Below are 26,381 nucleotides of genomic sequence, written 5' to 3'. Positions count from 1 at the left end.
TGAATCGTATTGGTTTAGGTCCCTGGAACTGGATCCCATGACTGGACTGCTCTACTGGTCGCAATGGGAGTCGCAATCCTGCGAGGCGGGCATCTACAGCGCCTGGATGGATGGCACACACAAGGAGCTGCTGGCCAAGGGTACCGCCGCAATGCCCATGCAATGGCCACGCAGCCTGGACGTGGATCGACGCACCAAAGAGCTTTACTGGTGCGACATCCGATTGGGCACCATTGAGCTCATGCGGCTCGATGGCACCGGACGCGAGGTGCTCTTCAAGTCGGACCAGTTCCACCCGTACTCGATGGTGCAGAACAACGGACTGATTTATTGGGTGGAGAGCAAGAACTCCACGATCTGGCGATTCCATGCTCATCAGGCCAACCTATCGAGCACATTTAGCTCAACGGTGCATTTACAGCGTGCGGGAAGAGCTGCTGATCTGCGGATCTTCGATGTGGCCACGCAGCCAGTGTCCCAGACACCAAGTGCCTGCAAGATGTCCAAGTGTCCGGGCATGTGCCTGAACTCGCCCAAAGGTGCCATATGCCGTTGCCCGGACGGATTCACACTGAATGGCACCGGCAGTCACTGCATCCCGCAGGTGGCTCCATCACCGATTCGCCCCAATTGCACGTCGGGATTCTTCTGCCGCAGCACGCGGCAGTGCATCGAGAGCAAGGACATGTGCGACGGCTTCGAGGACTGCGAGGATGGCAGCGATGAGAGCTCCGACATGAGGGGTCCCTGCAACTCGATTACCTGCGACAAGACGCACAACTTTGTGTGCAACGGTCGCTGCTACCAGCGATCGCTGCTGTGCAGCTCCATTGCCTACTGCTCGGATGGATCGGATCAGGCCAACTGCGAGCACAGCACCTGCAACAGCAACGAGTTCACCTGCCAGAAGAGCGGTCGCTGCATCCAATTGACGTGGGTCAACGACGGCGTGGTCGATTGCGGCCCCGACGACGATTCCGATGAGTCGTCGGAGATGTTCTTCGCCAGCAAGTGTCCGGAGTTCGACTGCATGAACGGGCGGTGTCGCCAGTTTGCCGATGTCTGCGACGGCATCGATAACTGTGGGTAAGTTTTGGGGGATTTCGTGTTTTTATACCCTTGCAGAGGGTATTATAATTACAGTCAGAAGTTTGCAACGCAGTGAAGGAGACATCTGCGACCCTATAAACTATATATATTCTTGATCAGCATCACCAGACGAGTCGATCTAGCCATGTCCGTCTGTCCGTCCGTTTCTATGCAAACTAGTCTTTCAGTTTTAAAGCTATCTGCATGAACCTTTCCCAAAAGTTGTCTTTCTATTGCAGGTAGTATATAAGTCGGAACGAGCCGGATCGGATGACTATAGCATATAGCTCCCATAGAAACAATCGGAAAAATGAATTTAAAAAAATTATAACTTTGGTGTTTTTTTTAGTATTTTTGTTAGTTCTTCGACAAATAGTAATGGTTAAATATTTCAGAATTATGGTTTACATTTCATCAAAATCGGACGACTATATCATATAGCTCCCATAGAAATAATAAAAATAAATAAAAAACTATCTATTAATTCAGCTGCAAATCATCATACCTTCAATGTTTTTAAACACATACGCAAGTCAATCATAATTTTAATGTTTTCAAGAATATTTAATTTTTGCAATAGCTGCAATGGTATATGAACTTCGGCTTGCCGAAGTTTGCTTTCTTTCTTGTTGGATAATGATAAACCAACCTAATGATAAACCTTCTCCAGAAACAACGCGGACGAAGTGGAGTGTGAGCAGGAGTGCGGACATGGCGAGAAGTACTGCCGACCCATTGGTTGCTATGGCGAAATGCACATGTGCGACGGGATCCACGACTGCGAGGACTTCAGCGACGAGGCCAACTGCAACCAGACCAAGAGCGACAACCATCCGGTGACTGGGTGGAAGGAGCTGGGCGAATGTGCACCCATGGAGTTCGCCTGCCTGGATCCGTTTGAGTGCATTCCCGAGTTTCTGCGTTGCGACGGCATTCCGCACTGTTTCGATAAGACGGATGAGCTGAACTGCACGCACATCAATGTCACGCGATTTGACCTGAACGAGACGGTGATCTGTGAGCATCCGGATAGGCTGTGTGGCCTGTCCAAGCAGTGTGTGACGGTGGATCAGCTGTGCGACGGGAAGAACGATTGCGAGGACACCACGGACGAGGGATTCCTGTGCGCGGATAAGTTGTGCGATCGCGGCCACGACTGCTCCCATCACTGCCACAACACGCCGGAGGGATACATATGCTCCTGCCCGGACCATCTGTACCTGCAGCCGAACGGTAAGCGCTGCAGCATGCAGCACGCCTGCGATCACTGGGACACCTGCTCGCAGGTGTGCGAGAGCAGCGGCAAGGGCTACGACTGCCGGTGCCTGGATGGATTCGACCTGGGCTACGATCGGTTCACCTGCAAGAGCACCGCACCGGATGAACCGTACGTGATCTTCACCAACAGGCAGGACATCAAGGGAGTCAACCTGAAGACCTTGGAGGTCAGTAACTTTTACACCTCTCTGCGGAACATTATTGCCCTGGATTTCCTCTACAATAATGAGTCCAATGTGGAGATCTTCTGGACGGATGTGATCGATGACAAGATATACAGAGGGCAGCTGGTGGGCGAGAGTCTGCGCAATGTGGAGGCCGTCATCCACTCGGGTCTGTCCACCACCGAGGGACTGGCCGTGGACTGGGTGGGCAAGAATCTGTACTGGATCGACTCGAATCTGGATCAGATCGAGGTGGCCAAACTGAATGGCAGCTTCCGGCGCACGCTGATCGCTGGCAATATGGAGAGTCCGCGAGCCATAGCCCTGGATCCGAGGGAGGGACTGCTCTTCTGGACCGATTGGGACGACAACTCGCCGAGGATTGAGCGGGCCAGCATGTCGGGCGATGGCAGGCGGATGATCTCCACCAGTTGGCAGTTGAGTGCCGGTTGGCCCAATGGCTTGACCCTGGACTACACTCAAAAGCGGGTGTACTGGGTGGATGCCAAGTCGGATTCGATCAGCAGCACCATGTACGATGGATCCGAGCACCATGTGGTGCTGCGAAACAAGGAAATTCTGTCCCATCCATTTGCCATTTCGGTGTTCGAAAACTATGTGTACTGGACGGACTGGCGAACGACGTCGGTTATACGCGCCAACAAGTGGAATGGAAGCGACGTGCAGGTGTTGCAACGCACACAATCCCAGCCTTTTGGCATCCAGGTGATGCACTCCAGTCGTCAGCCCTGGGATCGCAATCCGTGCGGTGAGAACAACGGAGGATGCTCGCATCTCTGCCTGCTGAGTGGGAGGGGAACCTTCAAGTGCGAGTGTCCGCATGTGATGCGTCTCGATCCGGCCAATGAACGGAATTGTGTGCCCAACGAACAGGTGCTTCTGTTCGTCATGGTCGACGAGATTCGGGGTATTGATCTGCATCAACCGAATCACCTAACCATTCCCACCATCAGACAGTCGCCCAGGGTGAGTAAAGTTGCGTTTAACTATTAACTTTTGAATTATATTAATGGTTTTCCGTTTGTTTAAGTTGGTGGCCCCGCAACGCATTGATTTTCTGGTGGACGAGAGCCGCATCTTCTGGTCGGACATCCAGCAGAACGAAATCTCCAGTGCTGGCATATCGAACGGTCTCATTGAGCCCATTATAAACACCAACATTGAGAAACCCTATGGCTTTGCCCTCGATTGGATTGGCCGAAACCTGTACTTCTCCTCGGGTCAGATCAAGTGCAATATTCTGGCGAGCAATCTCAGGGGCGAGTATGTGGCCATTATTCACCAGGACCTCAACATGGTGGACAGCATTGCCCTGGATCCGGCCAAGTAAGTCACCTTCTTGGCCATTATCCCTACCGAATTACAGAGCTAATATCTAATATCTAATATCCTTAAAGTGGAAAGATGTATTGGATACACTCGACGTCCGATGGCAGCAAGTCCCAGTTGGAGCAATCGAATTTAGATGGCTCGGGACGTGTGCTGATCTATGAGCACGATAACAGTCTCCAGAGTTTGACCATGGACTTTGATTCGCAAAGGTTGTACTACGCGTACGACAGTTCGGGCATCGCCTACTATGACATTCCAAGGAACGAAACGCACAAGGTACTGGTGGCCAGTCAAATCACCTCGATCAGTTCGCTGACCGTCTACAATGGAACGCTCTACTTCCCGGAGAACATTCAGAGCGTGATCATGCAGTGCGAGAAGGAGGCCTGCTCCAATCTGTCCTTCCTGAGGGTCAACACGAGTAAGGAGCTCCTGAAACTGATCCTTACTTACTCTCTTGGCTAAATTCATTTTTTCCCTTTTCAGAGAGCATTCAGAGCATGAAGATGTACCATGCGGATGCGCAGACAGGCTCGAATACCTGCGCCAAGTGGGCCTCTCGCGGTGGCTGCCAGCACTTGTGCTTGGCCACCTCATCCATTGAGCACACTTGCCGCTGCGCCCTCGGCTACGATGTGGAGCCCAACAATCGCATTGGCTGTGTTCCGCGGGCGGAGTTTATTTTCTACTCCATCGATGTGCTGCAGGGTGTGGAAATGATCGATCCATCGGAGCAGTTCGATACGCCGGCACCGGTAAGAAGTTGTAGTCTAGTCTCTAAAAGTTATAGTTTTAATAAGAGCAACCCTTCTAACAGGCCCTGGTGCCCATTTCGCGAGTGAGTTCGGCCAGCTTCATCGATTACCTGGCCAAAACGGACACACTGTACTGGGGCGACAACGAACTGGGCAGTATATCGCGCGTGAAGCGCGATGGAACCCAGAGGGAAACCATTTTGGAGGCCCTCAATCTCGTGGGTTACAAGCAGCAGGACTGGCTGGGTGGCATTGCCATCGACTGGGTGGCCGGCAACATCTACTGGAGCGACACGAAGCGGAACATCATTGAGGTGGCTCGTCTGGATGGCAGCCATCGGTATGTGGTGGTCTCCAATTTGGACAAGCCCACTGCCCTGGCGGTGGATCCACTGCAGGGACTGCTCTTCTACATCACCCAACAGCACATAGGTCGTGTTGGCCTCGATGGCAGTCAGCCCTTCGTGTTGGTCAACCAAACGCGAGCCAACTGGGCAGTTGGGAGTCTGGTGCTGGACATTGAGGCCACCAAGGTGTACTGGTGCGAGCGATATCCCGATGCCCTGATGAAGGTGGACTACGATGGCAACCTAAGGCAGCAGCTGTTGAACGAAAGCCTCAACAATCCGGTGGCGCTGGCCAAAATGGGGGACTATCTGTACTGGGCGGAGAATAAGTACAACGAGGGTATCATCCGGGTGGCGCCTCTGGCCAATCTCAGCCAGTCCAAGGTGGTGCTGCAGACCGAGCAGGATGCCATAAGGGATCTGAAGATATACTCCAAGCACCTGCAGCGGGGCATCAATCCGTGTGGCCATAGTAACGGCGGATGCGAGCAGCTCTGCCTGTTCAACGGAACCAGCGCCATCTGCGCCTGCGCCCACAGTCGTCTGGCATCGGATGGCTCCAGCTGCGAGCCGTACGACAACTTCCTGCTCTTCAGCTATCGCAGCAACATCGAGAGCATCCACATGACGGACCATGCCGATAAGAACTTTCCCGTGCAGATGATCTCCAATAGCAGCCTGATGCGGAATGTGATTGCCATTAGCTACAACTACGAGGAACAATTGGTCTACTACTCGGATGTCCAGCTGAGCACCATCAATCAGGTGCACTTCAATGGCACCGGACAGCGAGTGCTCCTGGGTCAGCAGGAGCGAGTGGAGGGTCTGGCCTACGACATCGTTAACGAGCAGCTCTTCTGGACGTCGAACAACAATGCGGCCATCCGGAGCGTTGAGCTGCGGCATCTTTCCGAGCAGGTGGACCAAAATCAAATTCACGTGAAGAACGTGCTCAAGCTGCGGGAGAAGGACAAGCCGCGTGGCATCGCTGTGGAGCCGTGTCTGGGCATGATCTACTGGACAAACTGGAACGAGGAGACGCCCTGTATCCAGCGATCCTACCTCACCGGCTACGGCACGGAGATGATCATAAAGACCGACATTAAGATGCCCAATGCCCTGACCCTTGACCTGGAGCAGCAGAAGCTGTACTGGGCGGATGCGCGCCTGGACAAGATCGAACGGACGGACTACGATGGCAGCAATCGAGTGGTGCTGGCCCATTCGACGCCCAAACATGCCTTTGCCATGGCCGTGTACGGCGATCTGCTCTTCTGGACGGATTGGGTCCTGCACGCCGTGGTCCGGGCCAATAAGTACACGGGCACGGATGTGCTCTTCCTGCGCGAGCATGTGACCCGTCCCATGGGCATTGTGGCGGTACAGAACAGTAGCATCAATTGCGATGCCAACCAGTGCAAGATCCTCAACGGTCAGTGCGAGGACGTGTGCATCCTGAACAAGATGGGCCAGGCCACATGCCACTGCACCCAGGGTGTCCTGGCCGCCGACGGACGTCGCTGCATTGCTCCCGTGAACACGAGCTGCGGCCCACTGCAGTACAATTGCCACTCCGGCGAGTGCATTCCCATGGAGTTGACCTGCGACAATGTGACCCACTGCCTGGATGGATCGGACGAGTGGCGTAGCTACTGCATCTTCCGGCAGTGTCCGGAGACGCATTTCATGTGCCAGAACCATCGGTGCATTCCCAAGGAGCACAAGTGCGACGGCGTCCAGCAGTGCGGCGATGGCAGCGATGAGACGGCACTGCTCTGCAAGTGCCAGCCGGATCAGTTCCGTTGCGGCAGCGGGGAGTGCATTCCCCGGAAGTTCCTCTGCGACAACATGAAGGATTGCCGCGACTTTAGCGACGAGAAGATGTGCGCCCCCACGCCCTGTGAGGTGGGCGATGTGACCTTCGAGCATTGCGGCAACAGCACCATGTGCATCATGCCCAGCTGGCGCTGTGACGGCGATCCCGACTGCCCGGACGGCACTGATGAGCTGGACTGTGCCAATCGCACGAACGTCAGTTGTGATCCCGGCCAGTTCCGCTGTGCCGCCGGCAACTGCATCGCCGGCTCGTGGCATTGCGACGGCGAGAAGGATTGTCCGGATGGCAGCGATGAGATTAACTGCCGCACCGAGTGCCGCTCCAATCAGTTTGCCTGCGACAAGGTCTGCATCCCGGCCAGCTGGCAGTGTGACGGAAAGAGCGATTGTGAGGATGGCACCGACGAGGTGCAGTGCCCAAGTCGACCATGCAGGCCGCACCTGTTCCAATGCAAGAGCTCCGGCCGCTGCATCCCCCAGAAGTGGGTGTGCGACGGCGAGAAGGACTGTCCCAGCGGCATCGGCGATGTGGGCAGCGAGGACGAGGGACCCCAGTGCGGTGGCATTGCCCACATTCCCGATTGTCCGCCGCCTGCTCATCTCTGCACCAGTGGTGAGTTTATAATGAGCTTGTTTCCTCCTTAGATTTTGGTTAGGCATGAAGAACGCCCTTATTAAACCATACTCTTTAATGAAGAGAATATTCAACATAAGTTAAGAAAGCTAATCAAAAAAGAATACGAAACTATAGTAGGTTTACCAATTTAAACTTTTTATATGGATGTGTTTTTAAGAAATATCAAGAAAGCGATAAAAGTGATTTAAATTCCTTTATAAAAGTGATTAAAATAGTTATCTAGTTAGTTGTCTAATAAAATACACCGCATCAAAACCAGTGTTCATGCCGTATAAAGGGTTAAAGTTAAAGATATAATCAAAGAAATTTATAAAAAATGTGATTGTATTAAATTGAAAACAAGAAAGAAAGCTATAGTTGAGTAGATAGCCGTTACTCAGTCAACAAACTTCAAATTAAGTATGTATTTCCCCTACAAAACAATCGAAGTTTAAGTGGCGCCATCTATCAAACTGCATAGCCAACACTACTTCTTTCGTTCTGTCTCTCTACATAAGCAATTACCGGCAGAGCAGCGGACGAGCAGTGGCAGAAAACTTCATACCCCAATAACTTTTAAAACCATAGCTTGATTTTGAAAATTGTTGTGTCTACTGATAGATATGACCGCAACATAAATACATCAAAGGTCTTATATGTCTCAGAGTGACGTGACAGAATTGTTTAGTGTTTCGCGATTTCTGGGCATTAGAGTGGGCATGGCTTCGTTTTGAAATAAACTTTTACTGCTTAATGATTACTAGAATCTGAATGCCAAATCCCAGATCTCTAGCTTTTATAGTTTCCGAGATATCGACGTTCATACAGACGGACAGACAAATGGACATGGGTAGATCGACTATGGTATTGATCCTGATCTAGAATATATACACTTCATATGGTCGAAAACGCTTCCTACTAAACACTTCCGTTACTTTTCAACGAATACAATATATTTTATTATATTTTACTCTACAAGTACCAGAGTTGATGAACCATAGGTTTAATGGCAAACTTTGCTTAACAAAAAATAATATTTTATTACAAATTGAATTTAAAGCATACATTACTTTTAGGTCTCTGCATCGACTCGCATTACGTGTGCGACGGGGACGAGGATTGTCCTGGTGGCGATGACGAGTACGAGGGCTGTGTGCCAGCCTTCATGCCGCACTCCTGTCCCGGCGGATCGCTGATGCACCAGTGCCAGGATGGCCTGTGCATACTGAAGAATCAGACGTGCGATGGCAAACCGGACTGTGGCGATGGATCCGACGAGCTGAGCAGCTTGTGTGCCCACACCCGTGGATGCAATGGCACCGATGACTTCCGCTGCAAGAACGGTGCGTGCATCCATGCCGACTTGCTGTGCGATCGGCGGAACGATTGCGCCGACTTCTCGGACGAGGAGCTGTGCAATGTGAACGAGTGCCTGATACCGGACATCTGCGAGCACGAGTGCGAGGACAAGGTGGTGGGCTACCAGTGCCATTGCCGGCCGGGCTACAAGGTGCTGCCCAAGAGTCCGCATCTCTGCACGGACATCGACGAGTGCGACGAGCAGCAGCCGTGCTCGCAGACCTGTGTGAACACCTACGGTTCGTACAAGTGTCTGTGCGCCAAGGGCTATGCGCTGGTGGATCATCACACGTGCAAGGCCACCAGCAACGTGACCATGGAGTTGATCTTCTCCAATCGCTACTACATCCGGCAAGTGGACATGTCCGGCAATGGCAGCATCCTGATCAACGAGCTGTCCAATGCGGTGGCCCTGGATTTCGACTGGGACAGCCAGTGCCTGTACTGGTCGGATGTGACCAGCACCGTGGGTACGATCAAGCGGCACTGCCCCAAGGAGAACAAAACGCAGACCCTGCATCAGGCGATGCTGAAGAATCCGGATGGCCTGGCCGTGGACTGGGTGGCCAAGAACCTGTACTGGTGCGACAAGGGATTGGACACGATCGAAGTGTCGCAGCTGGATGGCAAGTACCGGAAGGTCTTGATCAACGAGTACTTGCGGGAGCCGCGTGGCATTGCCCTGCATCCGTACCAGCGGCACATCTACTGGTCGGATTGGGGCGACACTCCGCACATCGGCAAGGCGGGCATGGATGGCTCCGCTCCCAAGATGATTATCCGCGATGGCTTGGGTTGGCCCAATGCCCTGACCATCAGTTTCGAGACGCAGCAGTTGTTCTGGGGCGATGCCCGCGAGGATACGATCTCGGTGAGCGATCTGGATGGCAATCACACGCGTTTGCTGTTGGCCAGGAGCATCAATCCGCTGCTGAATCTGCATCATATCTTTGCCATCGCCGTGTGGGAGGGTCGCATTTATTGGTCCGACTGGGAGACCAAGTCCATTGAGTACTGCAGCATTTACAACGGACAGAACTGCACCACTTTGATAACGACGATCCACAGACCGATGGACCTGAGGGTGTTCCATCCGTACCGTCAGCAGCAGCCGATGAGCGGCAATCCCTGTCTGGCGGCCAACTGCTCCACGTTGTGTGTGCTCTCACCGGAGGCGCCCTACTACAAGTGCATGTGCCCCACGAACTTCGTCCTGGCCAGCGATGGACGCACCTGTCGAGCCAACTGCACGGCTGCGCACTTCGAGTGCGTGAATACGTACAAGTGCATTCCGTTCTACTGGCGTTGCGATACCCAGGACGATTGCGGCGATGGCAGCGATGAGCCGGAGTCATGTCCGCCCTTCCACTGCGAACCGGGTCAGTACCAGTGTGCCAACCAGAAGTGCACCCATCCGTCCAATCTCTGTGATGGCGTCAACCAATGTGGCGACGGTTCGGATGAGCTGAACTGCGACAAGTTCACCTGCTTCGACACACACATGAAGTGCGGAGCGACGGCCAATTCGAGTGCCTTCTGCGTGGACAATGTGAAGCGCTGTGATGGCGTCAAGGACTGCCCGGGCGGAGAGGATGAGGCGTCGTGCACGCCGCTCGTCTGCAAGAAGGATCAGTTCCAGTGCGGCAACAACCGCTGCATGCCGTACGTCTGGGTGTGCGATGGCGACATCGACTGTCCGGACAAGTCCGATGAGGCCAACTGTGACAATGTCTCCTGCGGACCCAATGACTTCCAGTGAGTATTTTGTGTTAAAACAAGAATGGAAGCCAATTAGTTTTAGTTTGCATTTGAGGAATGGATCCGAAATGATACAAAACCATTATATTAGGCAACAAGAAGCATTCTTCTTAAACAACCAAATCTATCAAATTCCGATCGATTCTTTACATGAAAGTTTCGAGAATCTATATTTTATATTGCGCAAAGAATGGTCAGTATGAAAGATATATGACAGATTAATGATATAGTCAACCTAATTTGATTAAAAGTTTAATAGTTTATAAATACTATAACTTAGGTCTAAAACCAGCGATATATGCTCCAATTTTAGAAAACAGCGCAGTCTAACATTTTGAACTGATTGACTGTCCAGCTATGTACATATATTGTCGTCCGATCGGCAAGAATAGAGTACATACTTATAAATAAATATGATTTTAAGACTCAAGGGATTGTTTTTAACTACTATAAACAACCATAGATTTAAACTCACTTTGTTAACTTGATTTGGGTTCACAAATTCGCAATTAAATTGCGAAAGTGTTAAGTCTCTAGCTTTTAAACTATAGAAATAAAAGGATAGGCCATGGGTATATAGAACCAACTTGTTTAGCTATGCTGATCAAGAATATGTATATTTATAGGGTCGGAAATGTTTCTTTCAATTCAATAATGCTCCCTAAAATGGTTTAAAAAGAAAATTCCTTCAACTGACTAACTATTGTTATTGCTTTTTTAGGTGCGATTCGGGTCGGTGCATTCCACTGGCTTGGCGATGCGACGACGACCACGACTGTCCCAATGGCGAGGACGAACCGAGCAGCTGCTTCACCTCCAAGGCGACCTGTGACCCCACCTACTTCAAGTGCAACAACTCCAAGTGCATCCCCGGTCGCTGGCGCTGCGACTACGAGAACGACTGCGGCGATGGCAGCGACGAGCTGAACTGCCAGATGCGGAACTGCTCCGAGAGCGAGTTCCGCTGCGGAACGGGCAAGTGCATCAAGCACAACTACCGTTGCGACGGAGAGATCCACTGCGACGACAACAGCGACGAGATCAACTGCAACATCACCTGCAAGGACAATCAGTTCAAGTGCGCCGCCTTCAACACCTGCATCAACAAGTGAGTGTTGAAAAATGATTTAATGGATATACATGGGCAAATCCAGGGCTTTGGAAGCAATATCCTACTTAAAACTTAAAATTAAGTGTGAAGATGGCGGTCTTTTTTTTTATTTTTTGATTTGGACAACTCCAAATCAGCCCTTATAAATGGTAAACAAATAAGCTTAACTTTTAAGCAAGTGCTTAGAAATAAATAAACAAAAATAGATGAATTGCAGGGGACACAAAATAAGCACAGCCATTAAAAAAACTTCGGAAAAGATATGTCAGCGAATCTGAAAGGCTTTTTTGCACTTTTTCTTGTTGGAATAGCATATATTTGAGCAAATATTATTCAACATTTTCAGTGGATTATTTTCTACAAATTAATATAGATTTCGGGAGCGACCTCTTTTTACTAAACAAATAATATGTATCATTTTTATTTTGACAAAATGATGCAGAGCTTTACTAGGTCTTGTTAAATTGCATCTTGTAAAGTTTGCTGAAACTCTTTCTTTAATTAGACACTTTTTTAATATAAAAAAAAAACTCTTTATGTCTTAAATGTTCTATTGCAGCCATAAAAACTAGTAGTTAAGATTAGAAAAAGTCAGCCAACTCGTTTATTATTGTTTAAAGTACCTGAAATTGACTTAAGAATTAAGAAGACAAGGCTTAACTAATTTTTTTTTGTTGTGTATATTAAAGGCCAATACTGTTTTTTTCTTATAGGTAATTGTTAGGCAGTAATTTTGTTTTAAATATAATAGACCATTACAGTTTGTAGAAATGCCCTTCTAGCCTCTTGTTGGATAACAATTAAAGACCAAGATGCAATGTCAGTGTCCTTCCTTCAACATAATGTTGCCAAGATATATAGTTAGTGTGGCTTCTGTTTAAAAAACGTGTATCTCAGTAAGGCAATTAAAAATTAATGCAAATGTAATAGTTAAATATTTCTAATATTGTTATCAACAAACAAATGTTTGCCAACGTATTGTGATTAAGTCATGGTTGGTTTTTTCCTTAAAACTCCCATTAATAAAAATCACCTTCTATTCGCAGGCAATACAAGTGCGATGGCGACGACGACTGTCCGGATGGATCGGACGAGGTGAACTGCACGTGCCACTCGGATCACTTTAGCTGCGGCAACGGCAAGTGCATCATGTCGCGCTGGAAGTGTGATGGCTGGGACGACTGTCTGGACGGCAGTGACGAGAGCCTGGAGACGTGTGCCAAAACGCACTGCCATGCCAATGCGTTCAAGTGCCACAATCAGCTGTGCATCCGGAACTCGGCGCTGTGCGACGGCGTCGATGATTGTGGCCAGAACGAGGACGAATCGGATGCGGTATGTGCGGCCCTGCCCAAGTGTCGGCACGATCAGTTCCAGTGCGAGAACGATGATTGCATCTCGAAGGCGTACCGCTGCGACGGGCAGTACAACTGCATCGACGGATCGGACGAGATGAACTGCCAGCCGCCGGTTTGTGGCTTTGGCAGCTGTTCGCAGATCTGCCTGGAGAAGAAGGCGGGCCACTACAACTGCAAGTGTGCCGATGGCTATCACAAGGGGCCGGAGAAGAACGCCACCTGTTTGGCCTCCGGTCCGGATCAGATCCTGTTGCTCGCCTCCGAGCAGGAGTTCCGCTTCATACTGCCCGCCAAACAGGAGGGCACCACTGTGGTGGGCTTCTTCCAGACCGACAGTCTCAAGATCGACGTCTTCGACATCCTGATCAGGCCCAAGGACACGCTGCTCTTCTGGATCGACTCGCACCACGGCAAGGTGCACACCATGAAGATAGCCACGCCGCATGTGGAGGGCACTGGCGTAAGGGTGCGTCGCGATCTCAAGGAGCTGACTGCATTTAATGTGAGTACAAAATACTTTGGTTAGTATCAACACCAACAAACAAACAAACAAACTTAACCCCCTTTAGATCCCCGAATTGGACGATCCGAAATCATTGGCCGTGGACTGGGTGTCGCAGCGTGTGTACATCATCGACTCGCGGCACAATCAGATTTTGGCCACCGACATTGAGGGCAAGAAGTACATTTCTCTGGTGTCGACGGGCATGAATCCCACGGACATTGTGCTGGAGCCGGAGTCGCGCATTATGATCTGGTCGACGCTGGAGAATGGCATCTTGGTGGCCTCCCTCGACGGCAGCAACAAGAAGAGCCTGGTGGAACGCGACGTGGGCTGGCCCATCAGCCTGTCGATGGACTATCCAACTGGGCGTCTCTACTGGGCGGACTACCGCAAGGGAACGATCGAAACGTGCCGCCTCAATGGCAAGGATCGCAATGTGGTGCGACGCTTTGGCAATCGCGAGAAACCCCAGAAGATCGATGTGTTCGAGGACTATCTGTACATCAAACTCTACGATCAGAGCATCATCAAGATGAACAAGTTTGGCAACGACAATGGCACCTACTTGCTCAAGGGATATCGCTCATCGGACATTGGTATCTTGCATCCAATGAAGCAGAACAGGAATAGTAAGTTTCTGATTGGTTCCCCTTGAACTTTCGTCCTAACCGAGTCTCTTTACTTTACGCAGTAAGTAATCCCTGCGCCAAGGATCCCTGCAAAATGTCCCGCGCCCTCTGCATTCTCTCCTCGGAATCCGCCGCAGGCTACAGTTGCAAGTGCCCCGAGGGCTTTGTGATGACCGACGAGGGTGTGTGCCGGGCCCACGCCGACATTCCCGACTACTGTCCGCTGCAGTGTAACCTGGGCGTGTGCAAAGTGGTGGACCATGTGCCCAAGTGCATCTGCCAGCCGCAATTCGAGGGCGAGCTGTGCGAGCACTATCGCTGCTCCGGCTACTGCCAGAACTACGGCCTGTGCACGGTGGCACCGCAGTTGCCGGGATCCCAGGAGCCGCCGCCTCTGAAGTGCACCTGCACGGCGGGCTGGTCGGGTGCCAGGTGCGAGACCTCCATGCCCGCCTGCCAGAGCCGCTGCCACAATGGTGGATCGTGTCTGCTCTCCGAAACGGAGGGCATGAAGTGCAGCTGCCCGAAGATGTTCGTTGGTGAGCAGTGCGAGCACTGCAAGAATCTCACCTGCGAGAATGGTGGCATCTGCAGGGAAACGCTGACGGGCAGTCCGCAATGCGAGTGTCCCGATGGCTACACCGGCAAACGTTGCGAGATCGACGAGTGCGCCGACTTTTGCAAGAACGGCGGATCGTGTGTGATCGGCAGCAAGGGTCAGCGGCAGTGCCAGTGCCCCAGTGGCTTCTACGGCGAGCATTGTGACTCCAGTTCGTGTCGCGACTTCTGCCAGAATGGAGGAACCTGTTCGGAGCGCGGTGGCCGTTTGAGCTGCACCTGTCCGACGCGTTTCATTGGCGAGAGTTGCGAGTCGGATCTGTGCAAGACCTCCAGTCCGCCGCACTTTTGCGAGAACGCCAAGGTGCCCAGCCGGGATCCCTGCACGCTGATGATTTGCCAGAATGCCGGAACCTGTCACGTGATCAAGGGCGTGGCACTGTGCAACTGTACGGATCAGTGGAACGGTGACTTCTGCACCCTGCCCGTGTCGGATGATAATCCCTGCGTACGGTACTGTGCCAATGGCGGTGTCTGCCACCTGGACGAGTATAGCCTGCCCCATTGCAGCTGCATTGGCGATTGGCAGGGTAATGCGTGTGAGCTGCCGCCCCATTGTGTTGGCGGCGAGTGCAACGTCTGTCGGCCGGGCAGCTCCATCAACGAGTGCCTGTGCGATGGGAAGAACGTGGTGCCCTGTCTCACCGACAGTGCGGATGCGCTGAAGGGCGATCAGGAGCCCACGGAGTCCGGCGGTGTGTTCTCCGTGCTGGCCGTCATACTGGCTGTGATTCTACTGGTGTTAGCCCTGTTCGCCGGTGCTGTTTACTTCCTAAAGTGAGTTGCTTTGAGTCTTGTGAGTTGTTTTTGTTTTATCTAATCCCTAAATCCATTTTGCAGAAAACATCGCATAGCTCAGCCATTCTCACACGCTCGTCTGACGGACAACGTGGAGATCATGTTAACCAATGCCATGTATCGCGGTGATGCGGATGAGGCGCCCACATTTGCCAGTGAAGATGACAAGGTGAGCAAACTATCTAACAATTTGTATAATAGGAATATAAGTTTAATTATACTGCGTTCAAAACAAAAGTAGTTTTTGGGCTTTTGGAAAAACCAATCAAAAATAATTTGAAAAACAATACTTTAAAAGACTTTTTTAATAAATTCGTTTAGGTAACATTATAAACTAAATAAGCAAATACAAATTTGCACATTTAACATATATACAATATATTTATAAAATAAATTTATAAGTTTTATAAAATAAAATTTAAAAAAAATTTTTTTCTTAATTTTAAATTTAAAAAAATCGTTAAGATATTTAAAACGTTTTTTTTTTTTTTAATACAAAGTGCAGATAAATAAGGAATTATAGTTACACTCTAAAAATTGATATAAAATTATTTACTACAGTATATTGAATAGTAAGGAATTATTAACAATTTTCGTATTCCTTGAAAAACTAAAACAATATGAAAGGAATTTCTTTAAGATATATTCCTAAGCTATACATTGTGCCACTAACATTAGTTTTACTACTACAGTACATACCCTAGTTTACATTTTGCATTTACCACAACTAATTGCAGTTTATATTGCAGGGTAACTTTGCCAATCCCGTGTACGAATCGATGTATGCGGATGCCATTCCGGAGCCAGTGAGCACAGAAATAGCGCACAGCACGGCTCCGGACGAGCGGAAGGGACTGCTGCAGCACACGCACGACGAGAATCACACGCCGGACATCCTCTGATGATTGACCCGCTGCGACCGGGAACTGTGCTAGGCGCAGTCGGCCACGGAGACACTCACATGCCACATCCCACATGCCACATCCCACATGCCACATCCAGCATCCCAAATCCCAACACTCAATAACGATTTGAACTCGAACAATGGACTGATAGCGTAGCCATATAACGAATTTTTGTAAACATTTGTGTACATTTTGTTTCCTTTTATTATTTTTGATATTACTTTAATTTTGGGGCTGACCGCGGTTCCTTATCCAAAGAGCTCTAACTCGGGCAGCCTTGCTCCCTTTGTTATGTCCCTAATGATGTCCTTATACCTTATAAACGGGGAAGTCCTCTTGTCATTTGTTTACACGTTTTACAAGCAATGCGCCTTTTGATAAATGAATTTTGAATATATACGTGATTGTGTGTATATCCGGAACGTTTTGTGGATCTGTAAATTTAGTAGTTGGTAGATTTAGTTGAAGAGAACCGTTGTACATATTTTATACATTTATTGCCCACAAGCAGCCTAGTTAACATTTAAATGGGGCAAACCATTCGAGCAGTCACTGACAATTTGCCAAGTAGTGAACGTGAACGCGAACGAAATCGAATTCGTCTTTGGAGATTGACCAAATATGCATTTAAATTAATTTAGACTTCACAATGCCAGGACGAACCAGCGCCAGCACAACCAGAACATAGAAATTAACGAACAAAATGCTTAGGAATAATTGCATCACATACTTTACACAATTAGAATACGTATGTCTACACTAATGTGGCATTATTTAGTTGCACGATTTCCAAATCAATCGACCTAACGAGATTTCCTGTATAAAATAATGCTCAGATAAAAGCCAAATTTTAACAATTATACAATGTAAAAATGATATTTATACAGAATTATGTATGTAATTAATTAAGCTATGTGCGAATCGAATAACTAACGCACTGCAAACAAACAACAACAACAACAAAAAACACTGTAAAAACATAATAAATATGCATTAATTCGAAACAAATAGAGTTACGGCGTCTTTCTTTAAGGCAAATACAAAAACAAGGATCGAATAAATGATACAAAGCAATACTATGACCGTAATCATGCATTTTTTTTCTCAAGGAATTTCCATGGCTCTCACATCCTGGGAAAACTAAAGGAAACACTTTTCCACATTTCCCATTGCGCAAAGCTGTTCAATCACGGCCATCTCACGCATACTGATAGATACACTTGTTACCCATAAGAAAACCAAATCAGCCCAAGAAACTCAGATAACTGGGCCCATTCAGAACCTATTTTTTTGTTGTTGTTCTTCTGTGAGAAATGCAAGCGATTTGAATTTGCCGATGCACAGGTAGCCGGGATACATTTCATCCTTTTCTTGCACCAGAAAAGGATCACAGGGGCATATTCAAAGTCCTTGTGTGTGTGTGGGAGAGTTCCAGCTAAACACCGCATGACTTTGTTTTCTGCTGGAACATCTCTATTGTGGCCAGGGAAATTTGTCTGTGGGAAAATCACGGCCAGAGTTTTCGAATTTTTGGCAAGTTAATTTGCCAAATGACAATTAAATATGCTGGAATTTAAAAAAAAAAAAAAAAAAAAAGGACTCGGGCAGGCGCTAAGATGAAATCTGTTAATAAAGGAAAACAAGTTTGACCAAAAAAAAAATTTGGTAAATGCCCTAACATATATACGAAATCAAGGTAAGTGCGCATTCCCACAGCGATTCCCAAGAACGAAATCAAAAGTAAAAATAAAAGTGATAGCCGAAACCCCACAGAAGGACGCACAGGATTCCGATCCCAGCATCAAATCACAGCAAACACGGCGCACAAAAGGCATGAAACCGAAGGATCCAGCGAGACAAGTGGAATGCAAGGGGACAAGAGGGGGGCGGGGAGTCCTGCGAACAACCACAAAGCAAACAAGCAACGATAGAGGATCTCAAGGATCTGTGTGGGAAAAATACAAACGAACAAGTGCAACGGTATTTGGAAATGCAAAAGGATAATAGCGTAAAAAGGAAATGGAAATTATGATAATTTTCGATCTCTCGGCGGAGGTGTTTTTGGTTTTCTCACAGCAGGATCGGGTAACAGCAGCGCCGATATGATTGAGTGTGGGAAGTGCCGAGGATCGGAATATCGAAGGATCCGAGTGGTTCAGAATCTCAAAAAAGGTGGAGGCGACGCTCGACAGACACACGCAAGGCAGCCGCAGGACGAGAACAGGCTGTTGCGGAAGTTATTACGGAAGTGAAATCAAATTTTGAATAAAAAATCGGAAAGGGGTCGCAAGAGAAAGGATGGGGAAATGGAAAATTGAAATCGGGTAATGGGAAATGGGAAATGAGGATGTAAATCAATTTGTAGCTGGCAACCTTATTAAATCACTTTCCTCTGGATATTACACTAGAAGTAATTTTTGAAGAAAAAAGGTTTAAATTTGTAGAAAAAAATACAAATTATATATATGAAATATGTTTAAATAAAATTATAGGTGACAACATCTATTTCATATTAGTTATATTCTTATAATTTTTGAAATGTCTTATAATTGAGATGTTAAACCGAAATTATTTATAACAAAACACCAAAACAGCAATCCTTTAAGTGAAAAAACATATACCTTACAACCCCAAAATATATATTTTTATATTATGTTTTAGAAATAACACAAATATATGTTTATGTTTTAAAGTAGCACAATTTCTTTTATTTTAATCTGATCAACCTTATGCCTAAAACGACATCAACAAATTTATAATTTACAGCTCAGAGGGCTCCTGCCTCAACTTCCACAACATCCTGAGTGTAGCCAAACAATCGCTTGAGCATGTTGTAGATAATCATTTGTCGCGTCACTTCCGCCTCGTACTTCATATAGTCCTTGAGACGATTCTGGTTATATAGCTGGTCCAACAGATCGAATAGCTCCATTTCGAGGGCCCGCAGTGGAGCTTCCAGTTCGGGGGTGTGAGTGCCAGCGAACAAAGCCTGCATATAGATCGTTGATATCTTCTCCAGAGCCCCATCCAAGGTGTTCAATATGGCATCCTCGGGATCGTGTAGGAGTTTCACAGGACCCGTGAGTTTGGGCGAAGCACGATATTTGTGCAAACCAGCTTCAGGATCTGCGGCCAAACTTATTAGTGGCAGGATCATCACAACTAATAAAATTTGCAACGTTTTTCCTCGCATGGTAGCTATTTTATTTTTATTTTATAAACTCGATTAATGTTTTTTGAGATTCTTTTAATGCACGCCTGAAAATCACTGCGCGCTCTCGTTTGCAATAATTTTTGTTTTTCGCACACTGAATGAGTTCTACGAGCTTATATAGCATCGATCGCGGGCTTGAGAATGGGTTATCTGTTCAATCGAACTATGGAAAAACATTGAACATATATTGCAATGCCATTTCCGTCACGTTGATTACCACTTCCGATTATTGTATAGGTTCAAGTATGTTATCAACTTATATATTTGATTTTCCAAATGTTTTTATTTTCCCTTTAATCCCCAAAAAACCTTTCCACAAAATTCTCTATTGATTGCTTGTTTCGAAGCATTTGTCTTTTATTATCATTATTTTCACTCTTTTTCCAGTCATCAAAAATCTTGTCTTTTACTAAAAATTACAATTACAATCGTATTAATACAACACTAAAATAGAAACGTGAACTTAATGGTAAACACTTTACAAAAAGATCTACATAACTTAAATAGAAACTCTTTTAATTGCTTAAATATTTGGGAAATGATAGAAACATTAAAGAACATAATTAGTTAATGAACTACATAAAAGGCGTATAAAAATGCTTAAATGAGAATTACACAAAAAATATACAAAATCACAGCTGAACTTAAAATGAAGAAAGCGAAACATTGGTACAAAAAAAACGTATAGAAATCGTTGAAACTTAATGGGGGGGAGGTTCTAAAGCATTTGAGTTGGTAATCTTTGAAAAAAATTGCAATGAAATAAATTAACAATGGATAAACGTAACATAGTGGGAGGTTTGTAAAGATGATCTACCAGGGCCTCCAAGCGGAGCTGGATTTTTCAATGGCGCCGGCTAGGAACTTCTTGGAGGAGGGTTCGTCCAAGGAGCAGTCGCTGGAGTCGGCCTCCGCCTCCCTGTCCCGCTTCACGACGCCGCCGCTGGTGGAACTCACTTGCTGCTGCTGCAAGTGGGCCAGCGATCGGGAGCAGCCGCTGCTGTCGTGGCTTCCGGCACTCAAGTTGAGTGATCCGCTGGTGTTGAACGAGGTCTCGGCACTGGTTGGCGGCGGTGTGGAGAAGACCCCGGCGAAACTGTGCTTGCTCATCACATCGACGGTGGGCGAGGCAGCTCGGGACTCCTCGCAGTGGCTGGAGATGGAGGAGATGGGACTCAGTGGCGGACTGCTCGAGTTGTTCTTCACGGGCAACTGCGTCTGCACGGGCTGCAGTGGCTGCAGTGGCTGGATGAGATTGCCCTGATGGTTGTTAGCCGGTGCGGCATTGCTGGTCGGTTTGCTGAACGCGCTCATCCGGAAGCTTTGTGTATAGTCACTCAAATGCGTGGGATTGGCAATGCTGGCCAAGGCGGCGCTGGCCGTTCCAGCTGCCACTCCACCTGCCGATCCTGGCCAGGCAAAGGGTCCTGGCGGCGGAGCCGATGATCCGGTGTTTGGCATAATCAAGGCAAACTCCCCCGATGGCAGGCGGGAGGGTATGAGCTGAAGTCCGCCCATTTGAATGGCCGGAGCCGATGACTCCGTACGGCTGTTGTTGTTCAAGTCCTGCGGCAACGAGGGAAACAAGGGCGTGGGAGCAGCCGGGGCAGTGGTCGAGGGAAAGAGACCACCACGATAACCATTGCTGAAATTGCTCATCGAACCGATCTGCTCCAGACTATTGGCACAGTTGTTCAGATGGGCGCTGAGCCGCTGACGGACACCCGTGTCGATGCCATCCATTTGGCTGACATAGCGGTTAACCTCCTCGGCGCACTCCACAAATCCCGTCTTGAACTTCTGCACCACCCCCGGATCCGACTGGATGGCCATGTTGAGCTGCTGGCGCTGCACCGACTGCAGATGCTTCACCGTCATCTCAAGTATGTCGGCCTTCTCCAGTTTGGTATGACGAGCCGGCTAAAAGTAGAGAACAAGAAGAAACCAAAGTCAGATAATGACGAAATGAAGATGGAGTAGGAGCTGGGTCGGGCTAATTGTTTGGGGCCCTACAACAAGTTCAATGGCATGGGAAAAAGCAAAGCTAAGGAGCACGTTTCGTGCCTCATATGTCCAACTATTCGTGTGTAATCTGCAGTCCACTTCAGCGAAGTCCACTCTGTAAATATCACACGACCAAGGTGAGATTCAGCAACTACAGCGAGAAGAACGACCGATCTTCAGTGTTCTGTGCACTGAGAGAAAAAGGGGATTGACTTTCATCCCTTGCTTGCCTAGCAAACTACAACTGAATTTGCTTTGTTTTTAAGAACTCAAGAAGGTAACTAAGGCTGTAAAATACCCTATGATTGATCTCAATCTTTGATAAAATATGATTTTCACAAATATGATAGGATTTTTTAGAAATTGAAGTCTATCGGAAACGAATAACAAAAAAGTTTTGAAAAATATTAATATTTTTTCCTAAAAGAACCTCTTTTAATTGAAGAATATGATTCCTGATCCTGTTTCTCTCAGTGCGATCGTTCTTGGCTCCCCGTTGCTTCGTCTCTTTCTCGCCTTCTGGGACTGCATATTTTAGCAAAAGGTTCCCACGCAGGTCGCTCGCCGGTACCCGCCCCCTTACCCTCCGCCTTCGCCTGCCCCTCCCCCGCTCTCCTGTCTGAACCTTTTGTTTACTTTTGCTTTTTTCCCTCAATGTCTTTCTTATTTGATTTTTGGTCCGGCTCTCCTGCAGAATTCTGCGGCGGCAAATTTTACTTGATTTCTGTTTTGTAGTTTTCTCACAGCAGGATCACTCCTTGGAAACTGGTTTCGTTCGCATCTCCGTCGATTTCTGCGTAATTCCTCGACTTGTTAACACTTTTTGGTCTCTTGACTGACTCCTCGTCGGCGCTCTCGTGTAATGATCATCAATAAAATTTAATACTCAATTAGAGCCTTGGGTTTGTGTTTTTTTTTTTTTTTTAATTTTTTTTGCTGTTTGTGTGTCGTAGGAGTTGGTTTTTTATATAGTTTTTTGTCCTTTTGTACTTTTGCCGCCTTCGGACACTTGTATCTCAAGGGGTTTTTTATGATCTGACATAATTTATAGGGAAAGTGAACCGATATGAATCGGGGGCCTAGTTTCTAAATCGCTATCCTATTCTTCTCTGAATCACGGCAAGGATACTTACGTCTTTTTTCATGGCCTCCAGTATAAGGGACTTCAGTTCGTTGAGGCAGTGATTAATGCGAGCCCGGCGACGTTTCTCCATTATCGGTTTGTTGGTCTACAAAAGAAAAGAAAGGAAAAAGCAATTAGTTAATTGTCGAATTTCAAAAGGATTTTAGTTCAACTTAAGGGAAATGTTTATACAACATTTAACTAAATTTTAAAGAGATTTGATACGCTTATCAATTCAAAACATATAATTATTGGTAATGAAATATTATATTTGTATCTAACTCTTAATAAGCGAGATTAAAGGCTCTTTTGTGTAAAATTAACATTTCCCATTTAATTTTAAGGCCGTTACATTTTCAAGATACTAACAAATTTAGTTACGATAACAAGATTTAATGTTGTGAAGAATTTATTTTTTGTAAGAGCAAAAATGTTTTTTTATATTTCCTTTTTTTTAGTACAATAAGGGTCCCATTCCAACTGATAATAACAAACTCACCTTTCTCAATTCCGCCTTTGACAATCCATTAGGATTGGACGTGCGTCCATTGGAGCCATAGCTATCGCTATAGCCGTTGGAGCAGTCGAAATCATCGTCCGAATTTATATCGTTTTTGTAATCCATTTTGTAACGATTTTAATTGATATATCCAAGTAAGAAGTAATCCAAAATATGTCTGCTTCGGTTTCGTTTTGTTTTATATTTCACAACACAATAACTTTGGTTCGAGTACGAAAATAGTTATAACAATGATTGCACGTACTTTTTTTAGTAATGTTCGAACAACAAAAACTTAACAAGCGGTACGCGTTTTAAGATCGTTCTATTATTGTGTTATATTGTTCTTTTTCAAGTATTCATTCGAAGGAGAGCGGCAGACGACCGCGCTCACGAGATGCCAAAAGGATACTGATCCTCGGAGGCCAAGAGCACTGGATAAAAACGAATCGAGTCGAAGGCGAAACGAGTCCCCGAGTGAAACGAAGACGCTCGATTACCTGGCGACGCGGGCATAGACTTTGGCAGCGGCAGCGACAGCGGCAGAGGCAGGTAGGCAGCCCAACGATCGCCCTTTGCAGACTGAGAACTTCCACGGCAGCAGCAGCGGAATTTCACTCAAATTGAGAGTGAGGGCAAGTGACTGAGCAAAACCACCCCAATGAGTCTCTGCGCATTCGGATGAGTGAGTTTTTCCAAGGCAGGCAGAGTTGTCGAGTCAACGAATTGCGGCATTCAGTGGGATTACTGAAAATAGGAGCTTAACTTAAGTAAACGAACTTAAGCCCGACTTTGATCCAGAAACAACACAACATTCAGTTGAGCCAAGCCATTAGCTGTATGTTGAGTATTAACTCCCGAATTCAGACCCCTTATATATCTATATTTTAAAGACAAAACACCTTTAAAGGGAATATAGCAAAATAGTGGTACTTTCCCGCCAATGTTAACTATATTTTATTTAGTTAATTAATTTAATATATACTCACAAATTTTTTAAATCACGCAGCCTTTGAATTAAGAAAAACATGTCTTGTTTACATACATAAATGTAAACAATATTAGAAGCTAAAGTATTTTCTTAGACTTCCTGAATTAGTCAAATTTCTTTTACCAAAGCCACATTTTTCCGGCTTTACCATTCACAAAACCTAATTAAAATAAAAACTTACAGCATAACTCACTACAACGCCATTTAAAATGGTTATAGAACTTTAACAACTATAAACTTATAATAATTTTGAAACAAAAATCACTATTAATCGGTCACTCTTTTTAGGTTACAAATTTTAAGAGTTAAATTTGTTCAGAAATGTAAATAGTAAATAGTAGATCCGTAAAAATAGTTACATTATATTTGGTACCACAAAAAGATATTGAATAAGTGTTGTCACATGATGATAGATGATAAAAGATCTCAAATTCTCTTGAAAGAATGAAAAAAACTACCTTTGTTTTATAAAAAATGTATCAACTGATATATGGATAAGTAACATTTAACGCGACAGATGTTGGTACGAGCTCTATAAGTCTGGCTGTATTTTGGTATGGCAATTTTAGTCGCACAGATTTCACCCTTGGCAAGGGCAAACTTGATCAATGCCCTCCGAATGATTTGCAATTCATTAAGGAGAAATCCTTGGCAATTGTTCGGCGCAGCTGCCGCAACCCCCGTGACAACCCAAAACCCCCTTGCAAGGCGAAATGCTCTGACTCAGATTCTTTATTTTTGCCTGGCCTGCCTCATCAGGAGCGTCTTAAGGGGGTTGCTTGAGATTGGGATTGGGATTGGGACCGGGATTGCGACTTACGATAGATCAAAATCAGACCTGGATCTTGGCTGTTTCGGATTCGGGGTTCGGGGTTCGGGGTCAATCATTACGGAGCTTACCTGACTTGGCCAATTTTTATAGTCGATCCCCGGCATATTTTCCTTTTACAGGCAAATTTATTACTTTACGATGTTGGCAGGATTACGACCAAAGGAGTTGTCAATAACCATGGTCGCGGGCCATTCGCCAGCTGACAGCTGACATAGAATCTACCTAAGTACATATATCACGATTTTGGGGAGTTTACGGGTGGGATCGTAAAAGTATTGCGCCGCCTGGCAACTCTATTGTGCAAAGTGATCCCTCGCAGCTTGAGCGTAAATCCCGTGTTGAGCAATAATCTCTTTGGCGATCGCAATCCATCATCCATCATCCACAAGCTCTGCAGCACTGATCATGTCAGCTCTTGTAAATTGAATAAATGCTAGTGCCCATGGTTGACAAACTAAAATCATGGGGTTCGTTCAAATTCTGGACTGATGAGCACATCACCCGGCTTAATAACGATCACTTGGGCTCCGGCTCCTTTGAATGCCGCAAATTTGGCAAACATTTTCCCACGAAAACCCAAATAAACACGATGAGCTGGTAGAATGCAATGCAGAAAGCCAGAGGAGAGAAGAAACCTCAGAACCATTCGACATATGTGGATCAATCGTCTGGGAGAAACGTGCAGACCGAGTCTGCTGCTTCTGCAGAAACTGAGCATTGAAATTCTATAACGAAGAAACCTGGCAGAAATCAAAGTTCAATATCAGCCCCAAACAGCAACACCGGTGCTGTGGCTTCTCTTCCCTTTTTTTCTCTTCGTCTTCCCGGCCAAAGGGATCAAGGTAAACGCCATTTAGTGTGGCACGATCGCTGCTGATCGGTAGCCGGCTTTCGTATCTGTATCTTTCAGTCCACCGTTTTGGGGCTTCCCGGGCAACGATCCTCGCTCGGTGCGTCGTTGTTCCCAACGCACGATTTACACATTAAAACACTTTAATTTTTATTGTACAGCCGGTCGGTTGGGAGAGCTTCGATCTGTCGACCATTGACGATCTACTTCCCTCTTTTTTAATCAATTCTGAGGGGACCGGAGACGGAGACCTTTCTCAACCTCAAATTAGTGACTTTGGGAGTACGTATTTTTAGCTGTGAGAACTGCAGTTATTACTTGGGGTGTGCTAGCAGCTACGCCCCCTCCCCCACACCTCCCCCCCACATATTTCAGACAGACGTGCACCA

At 47.0% G+C, this 26,381-nt stretch overlaps 3 protein-coding genes across 5 annotated transcripts in view; 1 reads left to right on the top strand and 2 right to left on the bottom strand.

The window, feature by feature from the left end:
• Positions 1-17,567, top strand: part of LOC108145413 (low-density lipoprotein receptor-related protein 1B) — a 61,075-nt gene extending 43,508 nt beyond the window's left edge. For 2 of the 3 annotated variants that reach the window (XM_017270817.2, XM_017270815.2), the window contains exons 9-21: positions 19-1,086; positions 1,760-3,518; positions 3,583-3,878; positions 3,950-4,305; positions 4,371-4,639; positions 4,702-7,435; positions 8,515-10,552; positions 11,277-11,663; positions 12,713-13,526; positions 13,594-14,158; positions 14,221-15,553; positions 15,617-15,743; positions 16,312-17,567. In XM_017270817.2, the coding sequence (XP_017126306.1) occupies positions 19-1,086; positions 1,760-3,518; positions 3,583-3,878; positions 3,950-4,305; positions 4,371-4,639; positions 4,702-7,435; positions 8,515-10,552; positions 11,277-11,663; positions 12,713-13,526; positions 13,594-14,158; positions 14,221-15,553; positions 15,617-15,743; positions 16,312-16,476 (11,911 nt within the window). In that variant the 3' untranslated portion in view covers positions 16,477-17,567. The remainder of the gene's footprint in view (positions 1-18; positions 1,087-1,759; positions 3,519-3,582; positions 3,879-3,949; positions 4,306-4,370; positions 4,640-4,701; positions 7,436-8,514; positions 10,553-11,276; positions 11,664-12,712; positions 13,527-13,593; positions 14,159-14,220; positions 15,554-15,616; positions 15,744-16,311) is intronic. The other variant, XM_017270816.2, reaches the window with a different exon arrangement.
• Positions 17,568-19,246: 1,679 nt separating this feature from the next.
• LOC108145347 lies at positions 19,247-19,672 on the bottom strand. The gene has a single exon (XM_017270737.2). The coding sequence runs from the start codon at positions 19,670-19,672 to the stop codon at positions 19,247-19,249; it is 426 nt and encodes a 141-aa protein (XP_017126226.2).
• A 345-nt stretch (positions 19,673-20,017) lies between these two features.
• On the bottom strand, positions 20,018-23,741 carry LOC108145376 (protein deadpan). Its single transcript, XM_017270771.2, has 3 exons — positions 23,320-23,741; positions 22,831-22,926; positions 20,018-21,613 (listed from the first exon to the last, which is right to left on the bottom strand). Exons 1-3 carry the CDS (start codon positions 23,443-23,445, stop codon positions 20,507-20,509), a joined length of 1,329 nt encoding a protein of 442 aa, XP_017126260.1. The 5' UTR covers positions 23,446-23,741; the 3' UTR covers positions 20,018-20,506.
• Positions 23,742-26,381: the final 2,640 nt, after the last annotated feature.

The sequence above is a fragment of the Drosophila elegans genome, unplaced genomic scaffold (assembly GCF_018152505.1).
Source record: "Drosophila elegans isolate 14027-0461.03 unplaced genomic scaffold, ASM1815250v1 contig_520, whole genome shotgun sequence".
Lineage (NCBI taxonomy): Eukaryota > Metazoa > Arthropoda > Insecta > Diptera > Drosophilidae > Drosophila > Drosophila elegans.
The sequence above is the reverse complement of the archived record's forward strand: the minus strand, read 5'-3'. Positions and strand labels throughout refer to the sequence as shown.

Excerpts from the sequence above, each read along its gene's own strand:
- LOC108145347 (XM_017270737.2), bottom strand. The coding sequence starts at position 19,672 with ATGCGAGGAAAAACGTTGCAAATTTTATTAGTTGTGATGATCCTGCCA.
- LOC108145376 (XM_017270771.2), bottom strand. The coding sequence starts at position 23,445 with ATGGATTACAAAAACGATATAAATTCGGACGATGATTTCGACTGCTCC. Across the intron at positions 22,927-23,319 it reads CAAAGGCGGAATTGAGAAAG|ACCAACAAACCGATAATGGA; the intron begins GTGAGTTTGTTA and ends TTTCTTTTGTAG. Across the intron at positions 21,614-22,830 it reads TGGAGGCCATGAAAAAAGAC|CCGGCTCGTCATACCAAACT; the intron begins GTAAGTATCCTT and ends CTCTACTTTTAG.